Genomic DNA, 21,806 nt, shown 5'->3' with positions numbered 1-21,806 from the left:
TAGCAACGGATTATGGAATATCTAGTCACAGGGTTCTAACTGATGCATCATTACACTTCCAACTTGTATGCGCTTGCTCTTTTTTCTTTAGGTTACTGTTAGTTACTTCAGTCATGTCCACATTTTTACCATAAATACATTCATCTTTCCTATTCCTTTTTCTTTTTCATATCCATTTCAGTATTGTCTTACCTTTACCATTTACTTGCTTACGATAATACAATAATTATAACCTTACCTTCACTTTCCTGTCCAGGAGATGCAAAGGAATGAACCAGTACAAGATTAGGATGACAACTTAAACTCGTTTATTATAAAAAATTTAAAAAAAAAACTTGTTTGATGTGACATGCTTCATATTTTTTTAAAGAGAAATATGGCCGCTAATCCCTACTTTTTAGCTCTCTTCAGAAGTAATCGTAGGGAAAATATCCCCAAAGCAAATGTCTGCCAAAACCATCCTCTTGCATTTGCAGGATCTATTGTTTTTGCAACATTCCATGCATATATAGCTTCACCTACATGTGCAGCAGCTGCTAGAACAAATATCACTTTCAATGCCAATATAGAGCGAAAGAAGAAGAGGTGAACTGCTCTAATTAAGGGGATGGGCCCATAGTCGGGCAGATATGCAGCAGCAAACAACCCCAACATTCCAATCACACAAAACAGCCATGCCCATATTGTAGGTCCGTCCAAACTCCTCCGTTTTCTTTCTTGCCAATATGCAATAGTTGCAGCCATGCCCTCCTTACAACTTACCATTGGGACGTAACCAAGTTCCTCTTTTGCTTTTAGGAAAGAAAAGTAATGAGTGACACCAACCTAGCACAACCAGAAAACCAAATATCAACTACAATTCTGCCTCTTATACAATTGTTGTCTCCATGACCAGAGAGAGTTCACTATTGCTTGATATCAATACAGGTGTGAACAGGGACAAGTAACGACTTAAGGGAACAAGTCTTGACGCAAGGTCAAACAATTAAGGTATTTAACCATTTGACAGTTATTCACCAATAAAGACCATCTTCGTAACAAAAAGAAAAAAGAATCTGTTACATTTGCCCAATTAGATATGCACAAGGTATAGATATATTATCAATTCCACAGTAGTAAGAAATGCCATAAACTGAGTAAAAGCCGGTGGAAAGATATATAGTATACAAAACTGGTTTCTGATAATGCCAGTGAAGCCTATCCATTTGAATAAAAGAAGCAAACATAGATTCAAATATGAAGCACTAACCTTGTAGACTTCAGCAGGAAGGATCAGAGGTTGAGGAAGCCACCTACTATTCAACCAAGGATACAGCAAGGAGTAGAAAGCCCAGAAAATTCTTCCCAGAAGAAGTGCATGAGAGACAGCTAGTGATGTCTTTGGTAGATCATAATCCAGGCTTTCCAGTAAAGGGCGAAGGAACTCGAAACTGTTGATAGGAGAACCTGCAACAGAAGATCATTGATGAAGGAAGGTGATGCAGTAAGTAGCAAGTAAAAACTGCTCTGCTTATAGAAACATTTTTTACTCCGATAAAAGCAATTAGATTCTAAAGTCTATGGAGAATGCTAAAAGAATAATCTTAATTAGAAATTAGTAATTACACCTCTACTTGGTCCAAAGCAAGATTCCACATTCCTACTCAACAAAGATAAGCCAATGAGTATTTACCATCTGATATAAAATAAGGTTGACCAGCAGCAATTGGATGCCCTTCTCTGCCAGGGATGTCATCCAAAAGTCCCATGCTAGCCAATAAAAGTGCCAATACAAGATTGTCGACGTACACCCAATCTGATTTTACATTTGGTGAACCGATTTTAAAGGGAAACAGACCTAGCTTTGTAAGAGTTATGATCCTCGGCAGGTGCCTTTCTTCACCTGGACCATATATAGCAGCTGGACGAATTGCGCAGGTGTAAAGGCATTCGCCATTCTTCTTACTGTCCAATGAAGATACATGCCAAGAAGAGAGAAAACAACCATATAAAATTATGTCAATACAATATCAAGTAGCAGTTCTTGCTGTAAACAATCATAAATATACATATACACACGCAGAGCTGAAAAGGCCAAACAGCTATTGAGGGGTTACTAGCATCACTACAAAGGGTTTTGGCAGTTTTTTGTCATACGTGTTTGACTTGGAGAAACTGATTAAAAAAAGTTTGCACTAGCAAAGGAAAGCCGAAGAGATTTTGCTCATTTTGTATTTTCTATGAAAAGGAAACTTATCTTCCAGTAAAAACAATCTTGCAAATGCAACTATTTAGTCTAGACATCAGCTATTTTCTATAGTATGTAGCATATGGTACAAAATGATAGGTCACTGCAGTAGATTGTATAAAGAGCATACATTTACAGGATATATTACAGTGGATTGTGAATGAAAAGTTGATATAAAAAATAACTTACGTGAAGGGACGACGGTTGCTCTTTAGGACCAATTGTTCAGCAATTGATTTGCTTCGTCCATATGGATCAACATGGTCATCTATTGGGAAATAAGGTAGGTTCTCATTGCCATTAAGAATTTCCTTACCACCATAAACAACATTAGGTGTGCTGACATAAACAAGCCTCTTAATGTGATGGTGAAGGCAAGCATCAATAATGTGGCAGGTTCCATTAATATTAACCTCATCAACACGACTATACTGAAGCATTTCTTTCCCGGACATGCCATAAGAAGCAAGATGGAAAACACAATCTGACCCTTGTAGTGCTTTCTGGACATGTTGTTTGTCTGTTATATCCCCTGACCATTGAGCAGAAAGGAACGAGTATAATAGTGAATATATATATATATATCATCAGTTTCTGGAATCATAGGAAGAGGAGTGACAAGTTCCTTAATAATCAATCAATCAATCAATAAAGCTGGCACCTTATATTAATCGGAATTGGGATTCTAGTCAATCCGCCAAATGTTGAATTAAACAGAATATTTTGAGCAAGAACGAGTGAAATGTAAACTGAATCAGAAAAGTTGAGTTGAATGAGAAATGTGGATAAGGGATACCTTGAATGATTTGAACCCCATACTGACGGAGTTGAGATGACCAAGGAGAATGGGTTCTAAGATCAAATGCTTTGACAAGACGAGCACCCCTTCTGACGAGTTCAACACAAAGTGCGGCGCCTATAAAACCAAGTCCACCGGTAACCACGAAACTCTTCTTCTCTATCCCTTCGTTTTCGCTCAGATGCATTTTTCTCTCCTTCCCCACAACTTAACCTAGTTTTGCAAACACAACACAATACTCTTACTAGTAATCAGTTCACTGTTCACCGCCCCTCCCATACATTGATTTCCTCTATTCTATTAGTATTAAAAATCATTTACCATACCTATATTAGTCCATTTTTGAAGAAAAAAAAATACTAGTCTTCTTTTGACTATAATTATGGCAAGTTATTGTTTCCTCAACCTATAAATAATTACTATTTTGGGGGATCATAAATTTTGAAGAAAATATTTAGATTTTTTAAAATATATAATTTATATTTATAATTTTTAAAAATTATTAAAATAAAATTTTTGTGATATCATTTTATAATAAATATGTTCTATTAAAGAATTGAAAAGGAGTCAAAAATATCTTTTAAAAATATAAGGATATTTTTAGATCAAAAGATGAATGAAGGATATTTTTAAATCTTTTGAATATTTTTGACCCTTTTTTCGTTATAAAATTAACATTTTAACAACAATAAACCCTAAACCTCTTAGAAATTTTGAAATCAAGTGATGATGTAAAATTAATAAAAAAAACTCATTATGTGTTTCTTTTGTTAAGATATAAAAACCATCTTGCTTGCGTGCTTATTCATTAAATCATTTATTTATCGATCATGGGAGACGCTAATCCATTACTCGTTGCTCTCACGTATTGAACAAAATATTAAAATCAATTTTTTTATCTTCTTATGTTATACATTGTTCACTTTATAGGGAGTATATTCTTTATAATATTATTTTGTCCTACAATATCTCATAATAGAGAAATTTTACAATACTAGATAATGAAAGGCTTGTTTGGGCCTATTATTTTAATCTTATAATAGAAATTTGATTAGTTTTTTTAAAAAAAAAATTATTATAATATTTCAAATAAACATGATAAGGAAATAACAATAACACATAATAAGTTTTTAACAAACAAAATAATGACCCACTTGATGAAAATTATAATGAATCATCTCATTCTTTAAAAATTGAAAAATGATGCAAAAAAGTTATGACTTTGTGTCTTAATATTTATTAAAATTAGGAGAACAATTTTGTATAGTAAAAAATGATTTTTTTCTAAAGTAATTAATATACATGATGAATAAATGTTTTATCTCAATAAAGAGGACTTAAAAATATCAGCAATAATTGATATAATATATACTGTAGTAATTTAACATGAAGTAGTTAACATAATAATTCATATAACTTGCTTAAAATGATTTTAACTATGATAAAATAATAGTAATAAATAAATATATATTTTCAATAAATTATATAATGACATATATGTTATGAGAAGTTTTGAGATTATACATAAAAAGAAATATCAAGTAAATTAGATACTTCAAAAATTATTTTTACAATCTAAAAAAAACGCCATGACTTTGAAAAGTCTAAAGAGAACCAAAGGAAAGGACATAACATGCTTCTGAAATTGTTGAAAATTTTGTTCTTGAAGAGCTTGCTCACTGATTGCATTCCTTTGAATTAGCATTTTGATAAAATCAATTGTGACTGATATTGAATTTAACATGTTAATTGATTCATTGTGTGTTTGAAAAGTGTGGAGCAGATGAATTTTGCTGAAAATTGACTATATGGACAAGTCTCAAAAGTGACGTTTCCACTAAGAAATAGTGAATTTTTACTTTTGTCTTATAATTATTTTACAAAAGTAGGGTCATTACATAGAGAATTGATAAAAAATGTAGTTCTTAATGTTGAAAAGAAAAATTAAATTATTGGTTCTCCTAATAAGAGATCCTATGCCGGAGTGTATACTATTTAGGACGCAAAAAAAAAAAGAGAAATTTATTGATATAAGACATGAGAGGGGAGAGAATTGAGGAGTGAATAAGTGGAGATTGAGTGAATGTCTATTTGTTTGTGTCATAGATTTAATTCTAAAAAAATCTTATGTTTACAGTTTTTAGAAAAGTTATATGTCTTGTGGCGGAAATTTACCACTAACAAAAATATTTTAATAAAGGTTAAAAATACAATTTATAGATTTTTAAAATGAAATAATATAAAAATGATCATATTATTCTAGATTGTCCTCAAGTTTTTAAATCAAACTTACATCAATTCACATATTTAGATTAATATGTTTGAAATCAAGTAAAAGTATAAACTTGATTATAGTAAACATTTTTAGTTTATTCTAAATACAAATATATATATATATATATATATATATATATATATATATCATCCTATTCATTTTATTTGTAAAGTTATTTTTTAACATCTTTTAAAATATACATTTTTTAAGTAATAATTTTTATGTTAAAGTAGACAATTTTAGTAAGCGTAATAAATATAAAAATATTAGGAATTAATTAAAGTAATAGTTAAATAGAGTAATAAATAGATATCACAATAACTCCTAAAAAGAAGGGTGAAGTAATAACAAGATGAGTTGAAAGAAATAATATTAACCAAAGATGTTTCTAGAACTGTTTAATTTCTAGAACTATTATTCTTCGTAGGTTTTTGTTAGTGTGAATTACATTTTACCCTTGATCATCATTCACTTTATATACAAAGAGATGTTTATAGAATTATTTGTTTCTCTTGCTATCTTTCTTAATAGAAATAGATTTTTGCTAGTATAAAATTACATTTTTATCCTTGATCGTCCAACCACTTCACTCTTTATATAATAATAAAATAAAAAATGTGTCACGTTCAGAATGAATCCGTCCATTGTTGTGTTGTCCTCTTTAACTTTAAGAAAAAGTTAGAGTAATTAATTAAAAATTTTGAGTTTGATAATTCTAACAAAAATAGAATCTCATCTTTTTTTTACAAGTGAAGGACCTTAAATGTGCAAAATCAAACATATGTATAACTCAAAAATAATTACTCAAAAACTGATGCAACCACGTAGGTACGTACAAGATTATGTAACAAAAAGTAGATGCATGAAATTCAATGAAGAAATTTGTTAAAAGTGAAATTAGCAGCGTAAGCTTGAAGGAGTTCATTTTGAGGTGACCAAAAATCAGCTTTAAGACCACTTCTCCTTATTGCTTTTAGTATTCTGTTTTTGTGTGCATAACCCATCACTACCACTTTCTCACTCTTAGCTTCCACTTCTACTTTATCTATTCCTGCAATAATAATTAAACATATATATATATCTCAACATAATAATAATAATTAATCATTAGTACCGTACCTTTTAATTTAGATAGACATTTCCTCACTCTTTTCTCATGTATTCCGACCATCTCTACCTTCAATTCAACTGTCTGCATGCCATAAAATTACATTATTAATTATTGCTAGCTAATGTTGTGTTGTAGGTACTAAATATATTGTAGAAAATTAGAAAGGAGATAAGTGATGAGTGTACAAACCTCCATGTTCATGATGATATATGGACTAATTAATTAAGCAAATGGATGGTCTGTAGCTAGCAACAAATTATACAGTTGGAAAATGGCACAAATTAAGGGGCTAGGTAGAATAATGGATAAAAGAATTTGCAAGAGAGGCAACCTATTTATATGTAGACAAAATTAAAGTAGGTAGCTATATATGGGGAATAAACGTCAAAGTGAATCTTGGTGATGGGAATATTATCATCTGCTTTTTTTGTGCTTTATTAAAAGGATCAGTAGATTGCTAGGAAAACCATTTAACAGAATCACACCTTTTAATTTCTTATTTTGTTTGATTGGCCTCGATCTGTCTTTAATTTGTGAATGTGCCTAAAAGCAATGTGGGCGTTAGTTCCCAATGATTAGCCTTTGACGAGTCCAACTTTGCTTTTTCTGTCTTATCTAATATATAATACTTATAATATAATTAAAACTATCCCTTTTAATTATTATATTATGACCTATATATATTATACTCCTATGTTATGGTTTATTACTTAAGGCATCTAGCTGTTTCTCTTTATTATATACGTGACTTCACTTAGGTTAACGGGTTGTTTGAGCAATAATTAGTTATTTACTGTATAATATTATTTATGTACAATAAATAAATGTTCATCTATAGTTTCCAACAAACTAAGCTCAAGACATGTCCAGATATAAGTGAACAAGACAAAAGCTATATGTGCAGGAAGACAGAAGATCCCATTGGGTCTTTCCATGCATCTTTGATAGCTAGCTATGTGTAATGTGTGTGGGGATTACTCTATTAACAATCGTTCATGACATACTCTTTATAGAATATATAATAAATAGAATCCAATTTCGGCACTTCTTTTGGTCAATGTTTCTCCTTATATCCTCGATAATTTCAATATTTGCTTTGTGTAAATATCAAATTTGATTCTTCCAATCTCATTTCAATTTGATTCGTTTGTTTTCCCTGGCTACTCTTGTTGTAAAAGAAAGTTAAAACAATATTATCAACACTTGCTGTAGACAAGTTAGTTAACTGCGTTGAACCTATTTCTTTAACATGCTTCAGTCGTGAATTTCCTTCTTCTTCAACAAATTCGACCAATATGAAGATCACTTAATATCCTTCCTATGAAAAATAACATAATATAAAGATTAACTATATATATATATATATATATATTTATTTTTTGGTTGTTCTGAAGCTTGCTGTAGAAAGAAAAAAAGGAAGCAATATGGGGGTAGTAATTTATGAAGAGTTTCGGTCCATAATGAAGTAGAGTAATTAATTTAACAAAGAACAACAGCTACAAGTGTCAAGGCGAAAAAAAGGCATAGACAAGTAGCAGAGGATGTGAAACAGAAGCAAGAATGAACAAAGGGAGTGAGAAGAAAAGAGAATTCCACATATATACTTATGACAAGAACCTCAGGTAGACGACTGTCTTTTGCTTTTTTATACCTCAGATTAGATAGACAGACTTGATTATTATTTTATTATTTATTTATTAAAAAGAAATACTCTAGTTGTTTATTTATCAAAAATAAAAAATAATACTCCTCCTCTAAAAATTGACACGTACTTCACCTCCTCCATTAAAGAAAGAAAAATCCAATGCAATTTTTGATTCTCTGCTTTTGGGTTTAGGTTATTGCATAAAACATGGCTGTTGCAACATAAAGTTTGAAAAAGCTTTTCTGCTTGGGTGTTCAATGAATAGGGTTAAAAAGCTCGTACTCTTTTGCTTAGTATAAAACTTAGTTTATATCTTTGTTTTAGATTTTCTGTGAACTTATTCTGTTTGTCAAGTTACTGAGTTAAATTCTGTTTATGCTGATTTATGTTCTGAACTAACTAATAGTAATGAGAAGTTGGTTGATGATAGGGAGATTTGAACATGAAGTGGCTCATGCTTGCAGTTATAGGTAGTCGCTGATTTTGTTAACGTTCCAATTGTAACCAGAAAATCCCATTCCCTAGGGCACACTAGACCTGTTTTTGACCCAAGTAGTTTTTGTCCCACTCAGGCTAGGCATGTGGATTGAACAAATAACTGATTTCCCTATTGTTTTAGTGCCAGTAATTAAATGTATATGTCTATTATGATGTCACGAACTTACTTACTTCTCCAATTTCCTCTTATTCATGTTTTCAACTGTTAGTAAGGTTGACACCAGCCTAGGAGTTAGTTTCTTCTATTTGAATCCCTCCTCTCCAAATGTGCTGGTGACATGTGTGTAAACCAGGGATTAATGGCTTATAGAACATCTAGGGATTTGGTTAATGCTTTACATTTAGTAGCTTGCTTATGCTCAGTGGTTTAATAGCTTGTAGAACATCTGTTGATCCTGGAGGTTCAGTTAATGCTTTACACTAAGTAGCTTGCTTATGTTCAGGGTCAGTTCCAAACGTGTCAGTAAACTCACTTCATCTCTCTTTTCTTTATTTTATCGGCCTCTTGACACTGGGTAGTACCATAGCATATAGCTACTAATAGCACATCTCCTAGGTATTTGCACATACTGTAATGGACTTGCTTATAGATTCTATGAAGTAGTATAACTTGCATATTACAGTATTTTCTCTGAATTTCTTTTGTGCCCGAGGGTTCTTTCTTTTTCCCAGTTTAAACCTTTTTTGGTAGTTGTTCTTTTTGACCTTTTTCCTACCTGAGTTCTTCTTGCTTCTTTTGATGGCAGAATTAGTTTTGGAGTTGGATAACTGTTGAATGCTTACAGTATGTTTCTGATGAAAGATATGGTGAACATGGAAAGTCAGTAAACATGGAATGCTTACATCCTAAAAAGAAGGTTAAGAGAATACTTTGGAAGCGGTCCAAGGAGAAATCGAATGGGGAAGACTCTGCTGAAAATGGTACATCATTGATGAAGATGGAACACAATGTGAAAAAGAGGCATCATTCTGATTCAATGACCAGTGGTGTAGACAGGCCTTGCATGATGTCACTTCTCCCTCTTCCCAACTTGGAAGAATGTAACTCGGGGGGCCCTGCTATCTTGACTGGAACGGCATGCAAAGGGGTAGCTGGACCACCTGTTGGAGTTGTTGATATTGGTGTTAGCATATCTGCTTACTATTTTCGTATTGCTCTACCTGGAGTCAAGAAAGATCCTGGTTTGTTACTTTGCCTTTTACTTTGTTGCCTTTCCTTAATCTGTTTGGATGTGCTAATTTGCTTTAAGGTCTTAGTCAGCAGAGATCTTGGTAATAATTTATGTGGATCAGATATTACAGAACTGATATTACCAAGCTGTTACTGCAGAAGGACCTAAAGCAAAGAGTAGTTCATGAAGCTTGTGCTTTTGACCAATCACATATGGTTGCCCTTTGACTGATTTACTCTATTATATGACTAAGGCCTTGTGAGTCAATGGTCCCACAGATATTCATGGAAGTATCGCATAACATCTATGTTGCTGATCTTTTTCTACCACTGACCATCAGCCGAGGAACTTATCATATTGCATGCAATGAAATCCACATCCAGTCACAATATAGAGAGTTGGAAGCATGCCGAATGTGAGGAATATGGCTTGAATTGGGAAGTTCATTATGCTGCATGTCTCTGATTGCAGTTATGGGATGTGGATGAGTCTGATATGAATTTAATTTTGTGCATTTAATGTTTTCAATGATGATAGGATACCATTTCGACAGAAATTAAAACAAATAGATGGGAATTTCTATGTGTAACTTGTTCATTTTCCTAATGCACACTCAGCTAGGATTGGTTGATGGATGTAGTCCATTATAAACAAAAAGATAAATCTAACAACCATATTCCTGTGTTAAGCTTGTAACGCTACCTCATGATGTCTATTTGAGAAAGAAATATATGGGCAATTATTATGTGGAGATGCTTCTGAATTTACTCAGTATTGGCCTGTCTATGATCCTTATATAGTTTTGTTTCGATGTCTAGCAATCACGACATTATCATAGAAAAACTGCTATCCTGATAGAATTCTTGTATGTCAGATTTCTCTGCCTAGCACTCAGAAAAACGAGATTGGCTGATACCGTTTAAGTTCTTGCTCTCCATATTGACTGATCCTGTTTTCTGATTTTACTACAGAGTAAAGACTGCATCCATTGGTGCAAGTAGTTTCACAAACTTCCCTGACTATGTTGGTATCTTCATCATATTTACTAAATGAACACTTTAACCCCTTGTTGCAGGTGAGTTCAACTGTGAGATTGAAAAAGATGGGAAGGTCCTTATTCGGGGGGTGACATCAACTGGTGGAAGAACCATATCAAGATATTCTCGGGTCTTTGATATGAAAATTCAGCAACAATGTCAATCTGGTCCTTTCACCGTCTCCTTTAGTTTGCCCGGGCCTGTCGATCCGAGGTTGTTTTCACCAAATTTCAGATCAGATGGCATTTTTGAAGCTGTTGTAATGAAATACGAACAGTAGCTAGTTCATGTAAAAAAACATTTAAGCCAGAACCCACCACAGAAAGCTGTCTGCTCTTGGATTTCTTGTTATGATTAGTGGTGGGCTGAAGGCTAATGTGCTGTTTTTACTAAACTTGTAGATTATGTATGGTTCAGACAATTACATGTTTTGACATGTAAATAGAGCAAGTACAGTTTAAATTATTCCCTATTTCATCTTGGTCCAAATGAAGAAATAATCCACTTATGAAGATCTTCTTTTCATAATTGATACCTAATTTTTCTGAAGAAAAAAAAAACTAAAAGAGCAGTTTATATTGTCCAAGTTTCCTTCTTGATTTATTCTGAAGAGGCTATCTTCTTCAAGATGTTGTTAGAAGAAAATAAATGAAAAGTAGAAATGAATTTGCTGTATGGAGAAATGCAAAAATGAATTTGAGGGGTCCTACTAGAATTTGTTTTACCTAGAAAAGTAATATTGGCATTTAGTGCTATTATGTCATGTGCAATGAAAGATACATGACAGGTTTAAACAGTCAAAGGGCAGCAGAAATGTGTGTTTTCATCTCAAGGTTGATTTATAATGTCAGTCCTAGCTGGAACACCTGCTTTCACATGCCCTCATCAGCTGCTGTAAGGGTAAGAGCACACTCACTTGACACTCTGCTTTGTGTGAATTGTGAATTCTACTAGGTATGTTCTGCTCAGCTGCTATAAGAGTAAGGGCACGCTCACTTGATACTCTTCTTTGTGTGAATTCTACTAGGTATGTTCTGCTCTTTTTATCCCTTTAATTCACTAAGTTTTTGCTTTACTCTACCTAGTGCTTCATTCTCACTTGCCTTTGAATTTGAGTTTTCTCTTTTTGCTTTCTTATCATTTATCTGATTAACTGTTTTGGTCTGTTATAACTAAATGTAAATTGCAGACCTTAAGAATGAGATTACAATTCTTTAGTAAGTAAATCCTCTTTGAAACGTACAAATAAGTGCTGATTGGTATGTTGAAGTATTAATGTCTGTTGTACTTCTGATAACAGTGCATGACTGCTGCTAACTTGAGGTATAAACAAGACTACTCATGACTCATAATGAAATTATGTCGACAGTTTTGCTTTTTGGGAAAATTTGCATGTGCTTCCCTGTAAAACTAGGTAAAAAACATAATTGGAAAAACCCAACCCTCCTGCCATTCAACAGGTATGTGCTCCAGTTGAATGAATGGGCTGATCTGGAACCAGACTGTTCCTCTTTCATGGACAAGAATCACAACTTGTAAAAAACAGAGAGTTGGTTCGGATAGGAAATCTTTCTTGGAAGTTAAGTCTAACCTTATTCGCTTCAAGGGTTTATTGTATATCAACTACGAATAGTACAAAGGTTGTATCTGTACTGAATCATACTGGAAGAAGTTTTAAGCATTAGAAAACTGATACTCATAATACTGAAAATATTATTATTATATTTAAGAGAAATGGACAGTTGTATTGCAGGCAATGTGTCAGTTGATGTTCTTCCTAATGGGAATGTCAAGTTAGAAGGGATAGTAAGAGCAAGCAGTACGGCGCCAACTATATGCAACAGAAGAACTCGACGGATATTTCCTCTAGGCCGTCACTTCACCATCAATTTCACCTTGCCAGGAACTGCTGATCCCACGATTGTAAGGGCCAAGTTAGACACAAATGGTGTTTTGAAAGGAACCGCGTTTAAACGTTGGATTGGTAGGTCTGGTTAAATTGATGAGCTGCCCGAGTCGTCTGTCTGATTAATTGGACATGGTTAGCTTGTAATTTTTAATTAAAACCATCTTCCTACTCTGGGAACTGAAACTCTGTTCTGTATTTTCCTTTCTTGCATCAATATCAACTACCTGATATTGCAACATTGTCTATTATTCAGCCAGTTTCTGTTGCATTTTATATACTAAACTTTTTTTGTTACGTTAGCTGCTTATGGACACCATGCAAAGGGATTCTTGTATGTTAGTTAGATACTTATAATTGCTTATACTTGTATATATCTGGATGATTCTTGCAGCTTTTGAAAATATTACAATAACTTTGTTTCTCTAGTGTTGTTAATTTATTTGGCACACATTGGAAATCAAGCTGGTGAGTTGATGGAAGCAACGCTGCAAAGTTGAATTTTATATATACGAGTATAGTAGCTTTGAGGCTGATTCAAGCACAAAAAACTAATCAGATGATGTTGTTTTTCCATCTCCGAGTAGGCCATCAGTGCCTGGTCTGTTTGTACCAGCCAATTGGAGGCAAGAAACTGATTGAAAATTTTGACTTTCTTATTGCTCTTTGTAAAGGAACACAGGGTATGTTGAACAGATCAGACTTGAGGTGGTTCCAGTTTTGTATGTGGACATGGTTAGCTTGTAATCATAATTAAAACCAATTTCCTATTCTGAAAAATCCCTACTTATAACTCTTGTATGTATCTTTCTTTTTTGCATAAATTCAGCTGAGGTTATCTGGAACTCTTGTAATCAGTCAATTTCTGTTGCTTTTGATATATAATAGTGAAACTTTTGTTGGGTCATTCAAAGAAATTCTTAATATGAGTCTATAGGCCATATTGTTTGTGATTGTTACTTTTTCACAATTTCTTTCAAGTTAATATGTCTTGATTGGAATCCAAGAGTCCCGCCCATTTCTGTATGTAAATAATTAACAAAATATTTAAAACAGTTTGGGAGGATTAAAAGTGCACCAATATTATAAACATGAGGACTATTATTATACTATATGAAAATAGATGGGATGACTTTGAATATTTATGTAAAATAAGGGAGTATTTTGGACATTTTCTCATGTCATTATATTAGAAGAAAGAAGGTCACTCTAGAAAGTTCACCTGCAGAAGCTGAAGTAGAGCGGCGTTCAATTTTGGCTACGAATCTCTTCAAAGCAGAGGGCTTCAGTGAGGCAAGTTTATCTCTTTCAATTTTTGTTTGCTAGATATTTTTTTTTAATTAGGGTTTTTTTCTGGGATTTTACATTAGTGGATTTGTATTTCTGTGTGATGTTTTTGGTTCTCCTACTTTGGTGCTACTGATTAGGCAAATGCTGGAGTTTTTTTTTTCAGAAAAGAGCCATACTTGATGTGATGCTGCCCTTTTCATGTTAAAGACTGATATAAGAGTGTTAAAAATCCTATCTTTCATGATTGTTTTCTCATCTTTGGCTTAGGCTGTCCTAATGAGTGAAATGGGGGAATAACCTTATGATTTAATTGTTTGCTCGACGGCAGTGTGTTTCATCAACGTTAAAATGGTCAGCACAGTAAATTTCCCGTCTTTGTGTGGCTTGTTTGTATTTACAAGACTTTGCAGAAAAAATCTGTTGTCTTTAAACTAACATAAATTTGAAATGTCCAGTTCCTACCTGCTACGGCTAAACACTTCGTGATTATGATGGTCAGCTGTAGGTGGTGTCTCTTTTGTTTGAAGAATGTAATCGAGTCTTTAGGTTAAGTCAGTGGAGATTCCCTCAAATAGGGATAGGAACTTTTTCTGGAGTAAATAAATCAACTTATATATTAGATCTGTAGCATCTTTTAGCCTCTATATATATGTAAACATGGACTTGCAGATTGATGTTATATATATTAAGGACCCTGCAGCTTGTTCCACTTCTGATTTCTCTTGAGGAGTTGATGCATGTAAAACTGTTGTACTTTGTGGAGGTGTTGAGGAGGATCGAGCCCTGCAATTATTTTGTAGCAGACTTCATTAAGTTTCATGCAATGTCTGTCAGGAGTCTTGGTTTTGTTAGAAATTTGTTTGTAAGGGTAATGGACAAAATCTATGGAACTTAAAGCTTATTAGTACTCCCTCTGTCCCAAAGTAGATGAGCACTTTCTATTTTACATGGTGATTAAGAAGTCATTAGTAGATTGATCAACTTTACTATTACCCTTTGTTCATATTAATTAGCCTCTTGAAAAAAGAAATTCTTGGATCTTTAAAATATGGGACAAATACTTTTAGTAAGCTGCCCTACTAATATGGGACAGTGGAAGTACTAATTTTCCATATAGGCAAAATATTTTAGGAGTGGAATGAAAACACTGTTGAATAGGATAGAATAAATACATATGATTCAAACAACTAGGACCAACTAATATCGGATTTGAAGCATATTTGAATGATTGGGGCTATTTCTTTTTTCTTGTCAAAATCACACTCATCCGCAGATCTTTTTTTTTTATTCAATCCTACAAAGTGAATGTGAACTTTAATACATATGTAAATGCATCAGTAGTCAAATTCTCTATGCTCTAATCCCTGAGGCTAATTCTCTGTCTTATAGCCTGCAGGAAGATCTTGCTTGACACATGTTTAAGCAAGAATTTAGAAATATCTGCAGAGCCACCTCACACTTTTTCCCCTGAAGCTAAAGTCGTTATCTTATAAACTGCAGGGAGCTTACTTGCTTGGTACAGCTGTAAAACATGAATCCAAATGAATCTGCAAAGTCTCATGCCAAACCCGATATCATTCTGACTGGGACTGCAAAAACATGTCCAATTGGACCGCCACTTGGTTTGGTTGACATAGGCAGTAGTGATAATGCATATATTTTTCGTGTTGCGCTTCCTGGTGTAAGGCATAAATGTAAGTACTTTTAAAAGAATTTATCTATAGGTTAATTGTCGCTATTGTCTATTTTTTAGAGTGGTTATAGTTAATGGGTGCAACTAGGATGGCAATGGTGGCGGTGCGGGGTGGATTGAGCTTGCCCCACATCTGCTCTGCCCCATTTCCATCTCTAGGGGCAACACTGATTATTTGATGCATACACATACTTAAATCTCTTTGATCATAATATGATGATTCTGAAATGAGTCATTCCTAGAAATTGGAATATAAGAATGTATTACAAACACTTGCTATCAATCAATCAAAAGTCAGCTACACGGCTACATTAAGTAATTGGGGTTGGTTGAGTAAGTCCCCTGAATTATAAGCACTTGCTATGCAGTGGTAAAATGATTGTAACATTAGGCTTTCGTAAAGTAGTGTTTGCAAATTTCGTGCAGGAGTATCATCTATATTTTATATTAAAAGCAAGAGTCCTCAAATTATTAAAACTTTAGATTCTAAAATCGATTACAGTTTTATCAACTTATAGCAATTCCGTACACTTGACTAGTATACTTAATGTGAAGAAGGTAAGCAAAAATTTTATTTTCTGGAATTTAACAATCAATTGATGTGTATATACTGTACAGGTAATATCCAATTTGACATACAGAGAGAAGGGAGAGTCCGGATAGAAGGTGTGATTACAGAGAGTGAGGCTTTGAAAAACTCACTCAAGGGTTATGAGATGAAAGTTCAGCAGCTTCCTTCCCCTGGGCCTTTTACCATATCGTTCAATTTGCCAGGACCTGTTGATCCCAGATTATGTTCCCCGCAGTTTAGAACAGATGGCATTTTGGAAGTCATCGTGATGAAATATCAGATACCTTTGGTTTCAGCAGAAGGTTTGCCTGAGAATTGGTACAATGGCTCTTTCCCAGCTCCTTGAATTCTATTTGGTCCACAATCCCTATGACACATGAGAATCCTACTTATTCCACAACTCTTGTAATGAATATAACATGGCATCAGCAACGACTTCTCAACTTCTAGGTAACCATACCTGTACACCAAGGGATTTTGCATTATATGTTCCATTTTGGCAATGTTGACTTGTTTTTTGAATCAAGTGTACTTTATGGCAAAAAAAACAAACTTGGGAGTATTGAATCCATCTTTATTATGGTCTATGTTTTCTGTCTTTTCATCAACTTATTGTGAGTCCCCTATTTGCCTGAATACTGGGAAAACCATGAATGTAAGTCTGTTGATGTCTCGAGCAAAGTATACTTTGTTTTCTCATTACAAAGAGCTTATATGCAAATTGGAAAGCAACATCACATCCTTAAATGATTATGTGATTGGCGACCTGCTGTTTTTACTGTGCAACCATGCTGTCAAATGTAATAGTGAGAGTGTGTTTGCCAAGAGCAAGAAATACTAATCTCCTTTTGTAATTGTTAGTATATTTAGTGTAACAAGCATCTAATATAAGTTTGTGAACAATGATACAAGATTAGTCCATTTGACTTGCTGTTAAAGCAACAAATATGTTATCAAATATGTGAGTAATATAATAGTCAAAGGGCAAGATCCTTAGTTTTCCATATCAGTTGGGGACAACAATTGTTAGGTGTGAAGCGAGTGCATAAATTATATTATATCTTGTATATATACTTTGACCTTTCCACCCTAAATCAAGTCTCAACTCTCAACTATGATTGGAATTCTGTTTTTTCTTTAAGGGCCCAGCTTTAATTAAGAATTTGCAACCAATGAAAAAGGGAATGTTTGTAAAGTCATTACAAATGTTATTTTGCTTGCACAAGTCACTGGTAAAAGCTAACACCAAGATCGATCTCCTATAGGGTTATTTTCTTCCATTTAAACTCTAACTGTTGAGGTTCGGGATGGAGCTACTCATGTGAACATTCTTTTTCTCTATATTTTGAAGAAAATATGGGCTTCACCATGGGGGGGTCAAGCATGATGTAATATAGATACGTATCATCACATTTCTATATTATATTTCTCTATTTGAAAGTCTTCACTTTTCGGACGACGCAAAGTCTCTAATGATTATGGTGTTGAGCTCATTTGGATGTGGACACTCAATATGTACGTCTAGGACTTGTGTTTTACTAAGTCTTGGATTTTTTAGGTTTTTATTGGGAATTGGGATTGGTGGAGATTTAGCCACAATTATGACTGAATTTGCTGATAGAAAAACTAGAAGTGCTGGAGTTTTTTCAATGCAAGGATTTGGTATACTTGCTACTTCAACTGTCACAATGGTTGTTTGTTCAATTTTTATATCGTGCTAATAGAGCAAGTCATGGTGCTGATTTGGCTTGGAGATTAATACTTACTATTGGCGCATGATGATGACAACTTTCAACATGTGCACTATTAATTAACTTTGACTAAATTGAAATTAATGTCTATTTCATCCATTAAAATAAAAATTCATGTAAGAATGTATTTTTTTTAAAAAAAAAAAAAAATACTATATAAAGTAGAGTTAAATCCAAACAAAAACAAATTTATTACATCATATGTTGTAGTACATAAAACATGAATTCTTCAGAAAAACTTGTATCATTTCACTTGTTTTTGAGTGGGAAAGAGACCATTTTGTTAATACCACAAAGTCCTTCGGGCTTGGCTGTGTTTCTCTTGATCCTAATAAAACCCTTTTCTCCCCATTTGGGCCCCCATGAATTCTTCACAATTATGTAATCTGCTCCTCCTTTTGTGGATCCATATCCTACTGCTGACACTCCATGATCCAAATCTGTTCCACAATGCCCATCAAACACACCCTGCAATTCAATTCAATGCGTTATACTGTTAACATTTTATTGTAAGGAGAATGAATAAATTAGGATGTTTACCCCACTATAGAATTGGAAATCTCTAGTAGAAGCCTCAATGGCCACACTCAAAGGTTGGTTTGCAAGTGCTTTCAATAGACTTTGTTCATCATTGGCTGGCACATCATGGTAACCATCAATAGTAACCACCTCCGACTCATCCTAAAAACATTTAACTATATCCTCAATCAATAGTACTAAGGAAAGTAAATAATCCAGTATATTTACTCACTCACTCTTTTTTCATCACAAGTGCCTTCTTCCATGAGGTAAGGATAATCATCCTCTTTGTGAAGACCACCATTCGATACAATGAATTGAAATGCATAATCCATTAGGCCTCCATTGCAACCATTGTTATAAGTTGTATCACAGTCTATCAACTCTTGTTCAGACAACGATGTCAAATTCCCTGTTTTTATTTGGTTAATTCCCTCTACTGCAGCCACCGTTGAAAATGCCCAACAACTCCCTACATACATACATACAGTCACACTAATTATCACTTTATATGTCAAACATAATTATTGTGAAACCAAAATACGCAACTTACCACATTGACCCTGGTTCTTCACAGGGGTAACAGCACCTTTTTTCCTCCAATCCACCGACTTAGGCAAATCAACAAAATCTCTATACGCAAATTCTTCTTGAGACAATTTCTCTCTTTTATTAAGATCAACTTTCAGTCCTAAATACATTTTCTTAAACTCATCATGGCTCAAATCAGAGAACTCATTAAGACCAAGCCAATAGTTGGTAACCATTTTATTCGTTTCATCAATATGCTTCAAATTTTCCTTGAAAATCTCAAACCTATGTAATTTCTCTTCAATGCTCTTATAAATCTTTCCGTGTTTATCCATCCATTTATCAAAGAGATTTATGAGCTTATCGATACAAGTCAAGTCATCAGAGGAGTATCCAACGATGGAATGATCGCGAGCCAATGAGGTGCAGGCCAGGAGACAAATTGAAAATAAAACAAGTAGTGAAAATTTTGTAAAAGAGAAAAGAGCCATTTGAATAGTATTGTGTTGTGTTTACGATGAATGAGAGGGGGAGAGTTGGGTTCTTATAGGGTATGTAAGTTTGCTTTGAAGCAAAGTTTTTATTTTATTAATTGTATTGTATAGTAAGTAGGAATAAAAATTCAGTGCACGCTGAGACTTAAAGCATGCTGCTTTATTAGCTTTGGATTAAAACGAAAGTTACGTTTGTTTTTCTTTTGAATAATATTCAAAATTCTGACGATACATGTGATGTTTATAGTCTTTACATTGCAATTCTTAAATGCTGCTTAGTGCTAATGATATATATGGGCCCTGTGGTTACAGTCATGTATTTTCACATTCATAAGGCCCAAAAAACGGTTTGGGCTTGAGCCCAATCAACATTATGATTGCAATTCACCGGCCACTAGATATCATCATATCATGCGGTGATTAAATCAGTCACCAATCTCTTATAGGCAACTTTCACATATAGCAAACAAAAAATTCATATTTGTATGCTATAGCATAGTTTGCATAATTGCGCTCCATAGCAAACATAAAAATGTATAATTCGCTATACATATACAATTGTATAATTCGCTGGCCCAAATTGTATAATTCGCTGGCCTATTTCGCTGCAATTGTATAATTCGCTATCCTATTTCACTGCAATTGTATAACTCGCAGCAATATTTTTATAAAATTTGCTTTGCATACAATTGAATCGAATTAAAATGTATGTATTGCATAATTATAAGTGTATAGCAAGAAGATATATGTTTTTCTCTCGCTTTATACAAAAACAGAAACACAATCTATACACTTCTGTTGTATAAAGCTAGAGAAAAATTATATTTCACTGCAATTGTATAATTCGTTGGCCTTTTTCTCTGCAATATTTGTATAAAATTTGCATTTGTTTACAATTGAATTGAAGTAAAATATTTGTAAATTGTATAATTAAGTGTATAACACGAAGATATATATTTTTTCATGTGTATATACAATTTTCTCTCGCTTTATACAAACAGAAACAGAATTTATACACTTGTGTGTATAAAGCAAGAGAGGCGAGAATGAGAGAGTGGAGAGCGAGATTTTTGGGAGAGAGACGCCTGGCAAACTTTGGCTAACGTTTGCTATGGAGCACAATTAGATCAAACCCTAGCTACTCCATTTATTTTAGATTATTAGTTTGCTATTATATATACAATTAGCAACCTGGAATTAATAATTACATATATAGCCAAAGAGTAGCTGTTTATAATAATAGAGAGAAGGGATGACATAATAATTAATTATAGTAGTATCGTACTAGAGAAAGATTCAGCAGCAATTATTAAAATAATACTCCATTCCCGCTAAACTACTACTCCAATCGTGACATCATAAAAGCATTTTGATCATTATTATAACATAACGGAGAAGATGATGACTTCAACATTGTGCAAGTGCAAATTTGTTGATTATTGTTTGTCATGATAACCTCTTGTTTGTATCTTTTGGTTGGTAATAGGTTTGCTGTTTGGGAAACATTAAAGCGTAGGTCATTTTCATGAAATAGATAAAGGTTAGTATTATGTGATGTTTTTGGATTTGTTTGAATCATTCACTGACCCACCACCAACACCTGCTCCTTGATATATGCTGCATTGTTCTTCTCCCCTACTTTGTGTAGTATTCTTCATCCCAACAAGTGCTCCGTTCGTCCTTAAGGGTCCCTCAAGCTTTCACCCATCGATCTCTACATATTATTCAAACAATTCATATGACTTTCATGTAATCATCATACCTGGAAGTTCACATGTGTTGAGATCAACCTGAGCAATTTGAGCATGTCAGATCTTATTTATTTTTGCTGGGCAGATGGCCTACATACATACATAGCAAAACGACCTTATATATGCATGATATCACTCCTATTCAAATTATCATCCTAAATATTCGTGGGTTCGAGAAATTAGTTAAACAGGACATGATTTATATTTATAAGAATTTGAAGGTCACAAATCAATTAGTATATACATAAAAGGAAAAAAGCTGGATCTCTCACGTAAGCCTCATTCTTAAGTTAACTATGGACATTACTTAACACACTAGATTCTATCTACAACAATTAATATATAAATAATGTTTTATCACTATTACGATATGTAAGAAATTAAAATAGATTAAAAAAAATAAATCATATAAATTGAATTTGGGAAAAGCGATGTTACCCTGCATTTAATGTCTCTAACAGACCTCTTTTCTTTCACAAACTTGAAAAATATGACCACTAATAACACAGACAACTTCTGCAGCATAAATGCTTTAA

General features: G+C 33.5%; 5 protein-coding genes across 8 annotated transcripts; 2 read left to right on the top strand and 3 right to left on the bottom strand.

Moving 5' to 3' along the window:
* Nucleotides 1–260: 260 nt before the first annotated feature.
* LOC107015707 (short-chain dehydrogenase/reductase family 42E member 1) lies at nucleotides 261–3,342 on the bottom strand. Its single transcript, XM_015216064.2, has 5 exons — nucleotides 3,024–3,342; nucleotides 2,417–2,759; nucleotides 1,673–1,944; nucleotides 1,250–1,446; nucleotides 261–825 (listed from the first exon to the last, which is right to left on the bottom strand). Exons 1-5 carry the CDS (start codon nucleotides 3,211–3,213, stop codon nucleotides 391–393), a joined length of 1,437 nt encoding a protein of 478 aa, XP_015071550.1. The 5' UTR covers nucleotides 3,214–3,342; the 3' UTR covers nucleotides 261–390.
* Nucleotides 3,343–6,085: 2,743 nt separating this feature from the next.
* Nucleotides 6,086–6,781, bottom strand: LOC114076734 (heavy metal-associated isoprenylated plant protein 30-like). The gene is made up of 3 exons (XM_027916073.1): nucleotides 6,602–6,781; nucleotides 6,421–6,493; nucleotides 6,086–6,352 (listed from the first exon to the last, which is right to left on the bottom strand). The coding sequence occupies exons 1-3, from the start codon at nucleotides 6,611–6,613 to the stop codon at nucleotides 6,171–6,173; spliced, it is 267 nt and encodes an 88-aa protein (XP_027771874.1). The 5' UTR covers nucleotides 6,614–6,781; the 3' UTR covers nucleotides 6,086–6,170.
* Nucleotides 6,782–7,827: 1,046 nt separating this feature from the next.
* On the top strand, nucleotides 7,828–12,967 carry LOC107016340 (increased DNA methylation 3-like). 4 transcript variants are annotated; one of them, XM_015216831.2, is made up of 3 exons: nucleotides 7,828–8,034; nucleotides 9,302–9,737; nucleotides 10,803–12,967. In XM_015216831.2, exons 2-3 carry the CDS (start codon nucleotides 9,386–9,388, stop codon nucleotides 11,042–11,044), a joined length of 594 nt encoding a protein of 197 aa, XP_015072317.1. In that variant the 5' UTR covers nucleotides 7,828–8,034; nucleotides 9,302–9,385; the 3' UTR covers nucleotides 11,045–12,967. The 4 variants fall into 4 exon arrangements, 3 of the variants coding, with proteins under 3 accessions (XP_015072317.1, XP_015072313.1, XP_015072314.1); XM_015216827.2 differs by lacking the exon at nucleotides 7,828–8,034 and adding an exon at nucleotides 8,167–8,323; XR_003577753.1 differs by lacking the exon at nucleotides 7,828–8,034 and having other exon boundaries at nucleotides 8,330–9,737; nucleotides 10,803–11,791; nucleotides 12,518–12,967.
* Nucleotides 12,968–13,868: 901 nt separating this feature from the next.
* On the top strand, nucleotides 13,869–16,905 carry LOC107015951 (increased DNA methylation 3-like). The gene is made up of 3 exons (XM_015216404.2): nucleotides 13,869–13,963; nucleotides 15,461–15,654; nucleotides 16,272–16,905. Exons 2-3 carry the CDS (start codon nucleotides 15,492–15,494, stop codon nucleotides 16,568–16,570), a joined length of 462 nt encoding a protein of 153 aa, XP_015071890.1. The 5' UTR covers nucleotides 13,869–13,963; nucleotides 15,461–15,491; the 3' UTR covers nucleotides 16,571–16,905.
* A 1,220-nt stretch (nucleotides 16,906–18,125) lies between these two features.
* Nucleotides 18,126–19,557, bottom strand: LOC107015677 (cysteine protease XCP1). Its single transcript, XM_015216010.2, has 4 exons — nucleotides 19,048–19,557; nucleotides 18,731–18,966; nucleotides 18,516–18,656; nucleotides 18,126–18,443 (listed from the first exon to the last, which is right to left on the bottom strand). Exons 1-4 carry the CDS (start codon nucleotides 19,514–19,516, stop codon nucleotides 18,225–18,227), a joined length of 1,065 nt encoding a protein of 354 aa, XP_015071496.1. The 5' UTR covers nucleotides 19,517–19,557; the 3' UTR covers nucleotides 18,126–18,224.
* Between the last annotated feature and the right edge of the window lie 2,249 nt (nucleotides 19,558–21,806).

Source organism: Solanum pennellii, chromosome 4 (genome assembly GCF_001406875.1).
Source record: "Solanum pennellii chromosome 4, SPENNV200".
NCBI lineage: Eukaryota > Viridiplantae > Streptophyta > Magnoliopsida > Solanales > Solanaceae > Solanum > Solanum pennellii.
This window is presented reverse-complemented; position numbering and strand designations above follow the sequence as displayed.

Coding starts and splice junctions, on each gene's coding strand:
- LOC107015707 (XM_015216064.2), bottom strand. CDS start 3,213: ATGCATCTGAGCGAAAACGAAGGGATAGAGAAGAAGAGTTTCGTGGTT. Junction 1,945..2,416: donor AGCAACCGTCGTCCCTTCAC/GTAAGTTATTTT, acceptor TTCATTGGACAG/TAAGAAGAATGGCGAATGCC. Junction 826..1,249: donor TTCCTGCTGAAGTCTACAAG/GTTAGTGCTTCA, acceptor TGGTTGTGCTAG/GTTGGTGTCACTCATTACTT.
- LOC114076734 (XM_027916073.1), bottom strand. Junction 6,353..6,420: donor ATGTCTATCTAAATTAAAAG/GTACGGTACTAA, acceptor TTATTATTGCAG/GAATAGATAAAGTAGAAGTG.
- LOC107016340 (XM_015216831.2), top strand. CDS start 9,386: ATGGAATGCTTACATCCTAAAAAGAAGGTTAAGAGAATACTTTGGAAG. Junction 9,738..10,802: donor TGGAGTCAAGAAAGATCCTG/GTTTGTTACTTT, acceptor CCCTTGTTGCAG/GTGAGTTCAACTGTGAGATT.
- LOC107015951 (XM_015216404.2), top strand. CDS start 15,492: ATGAATCCAAATGAATCTGCAAAGTCTCATGCCAAACCCGATATCATT. Junction 15,655..16,271: donor TCCTGGTGTAAGGCATAAAT/GTAAGTACTTTT, acceptor TATACTGTACAG/GTAATATCCAATTTGACATA.
- LOC107015677 (XM_015216010.2), bottom strand. CDS start 19,516: ATGGCTCTTTTCTCTTTTACAAAATTTTCACTACTTGTTTTATTTTCA. Junction 18,657..18,730: donor GCACTTGTGATGAAAAAAGA/GTGAGTGAGTAA, acceptor AAATGTTTTTAG/GATGAGTCGGAGGTGGTTAC. Junction 18,444..18,515: donor ATTTCCAATTCTATAGTGGG/GTAAACATCCTA, acceptor ATTGAATTGCAG/GGTGTGTTTGATGGGCATTG.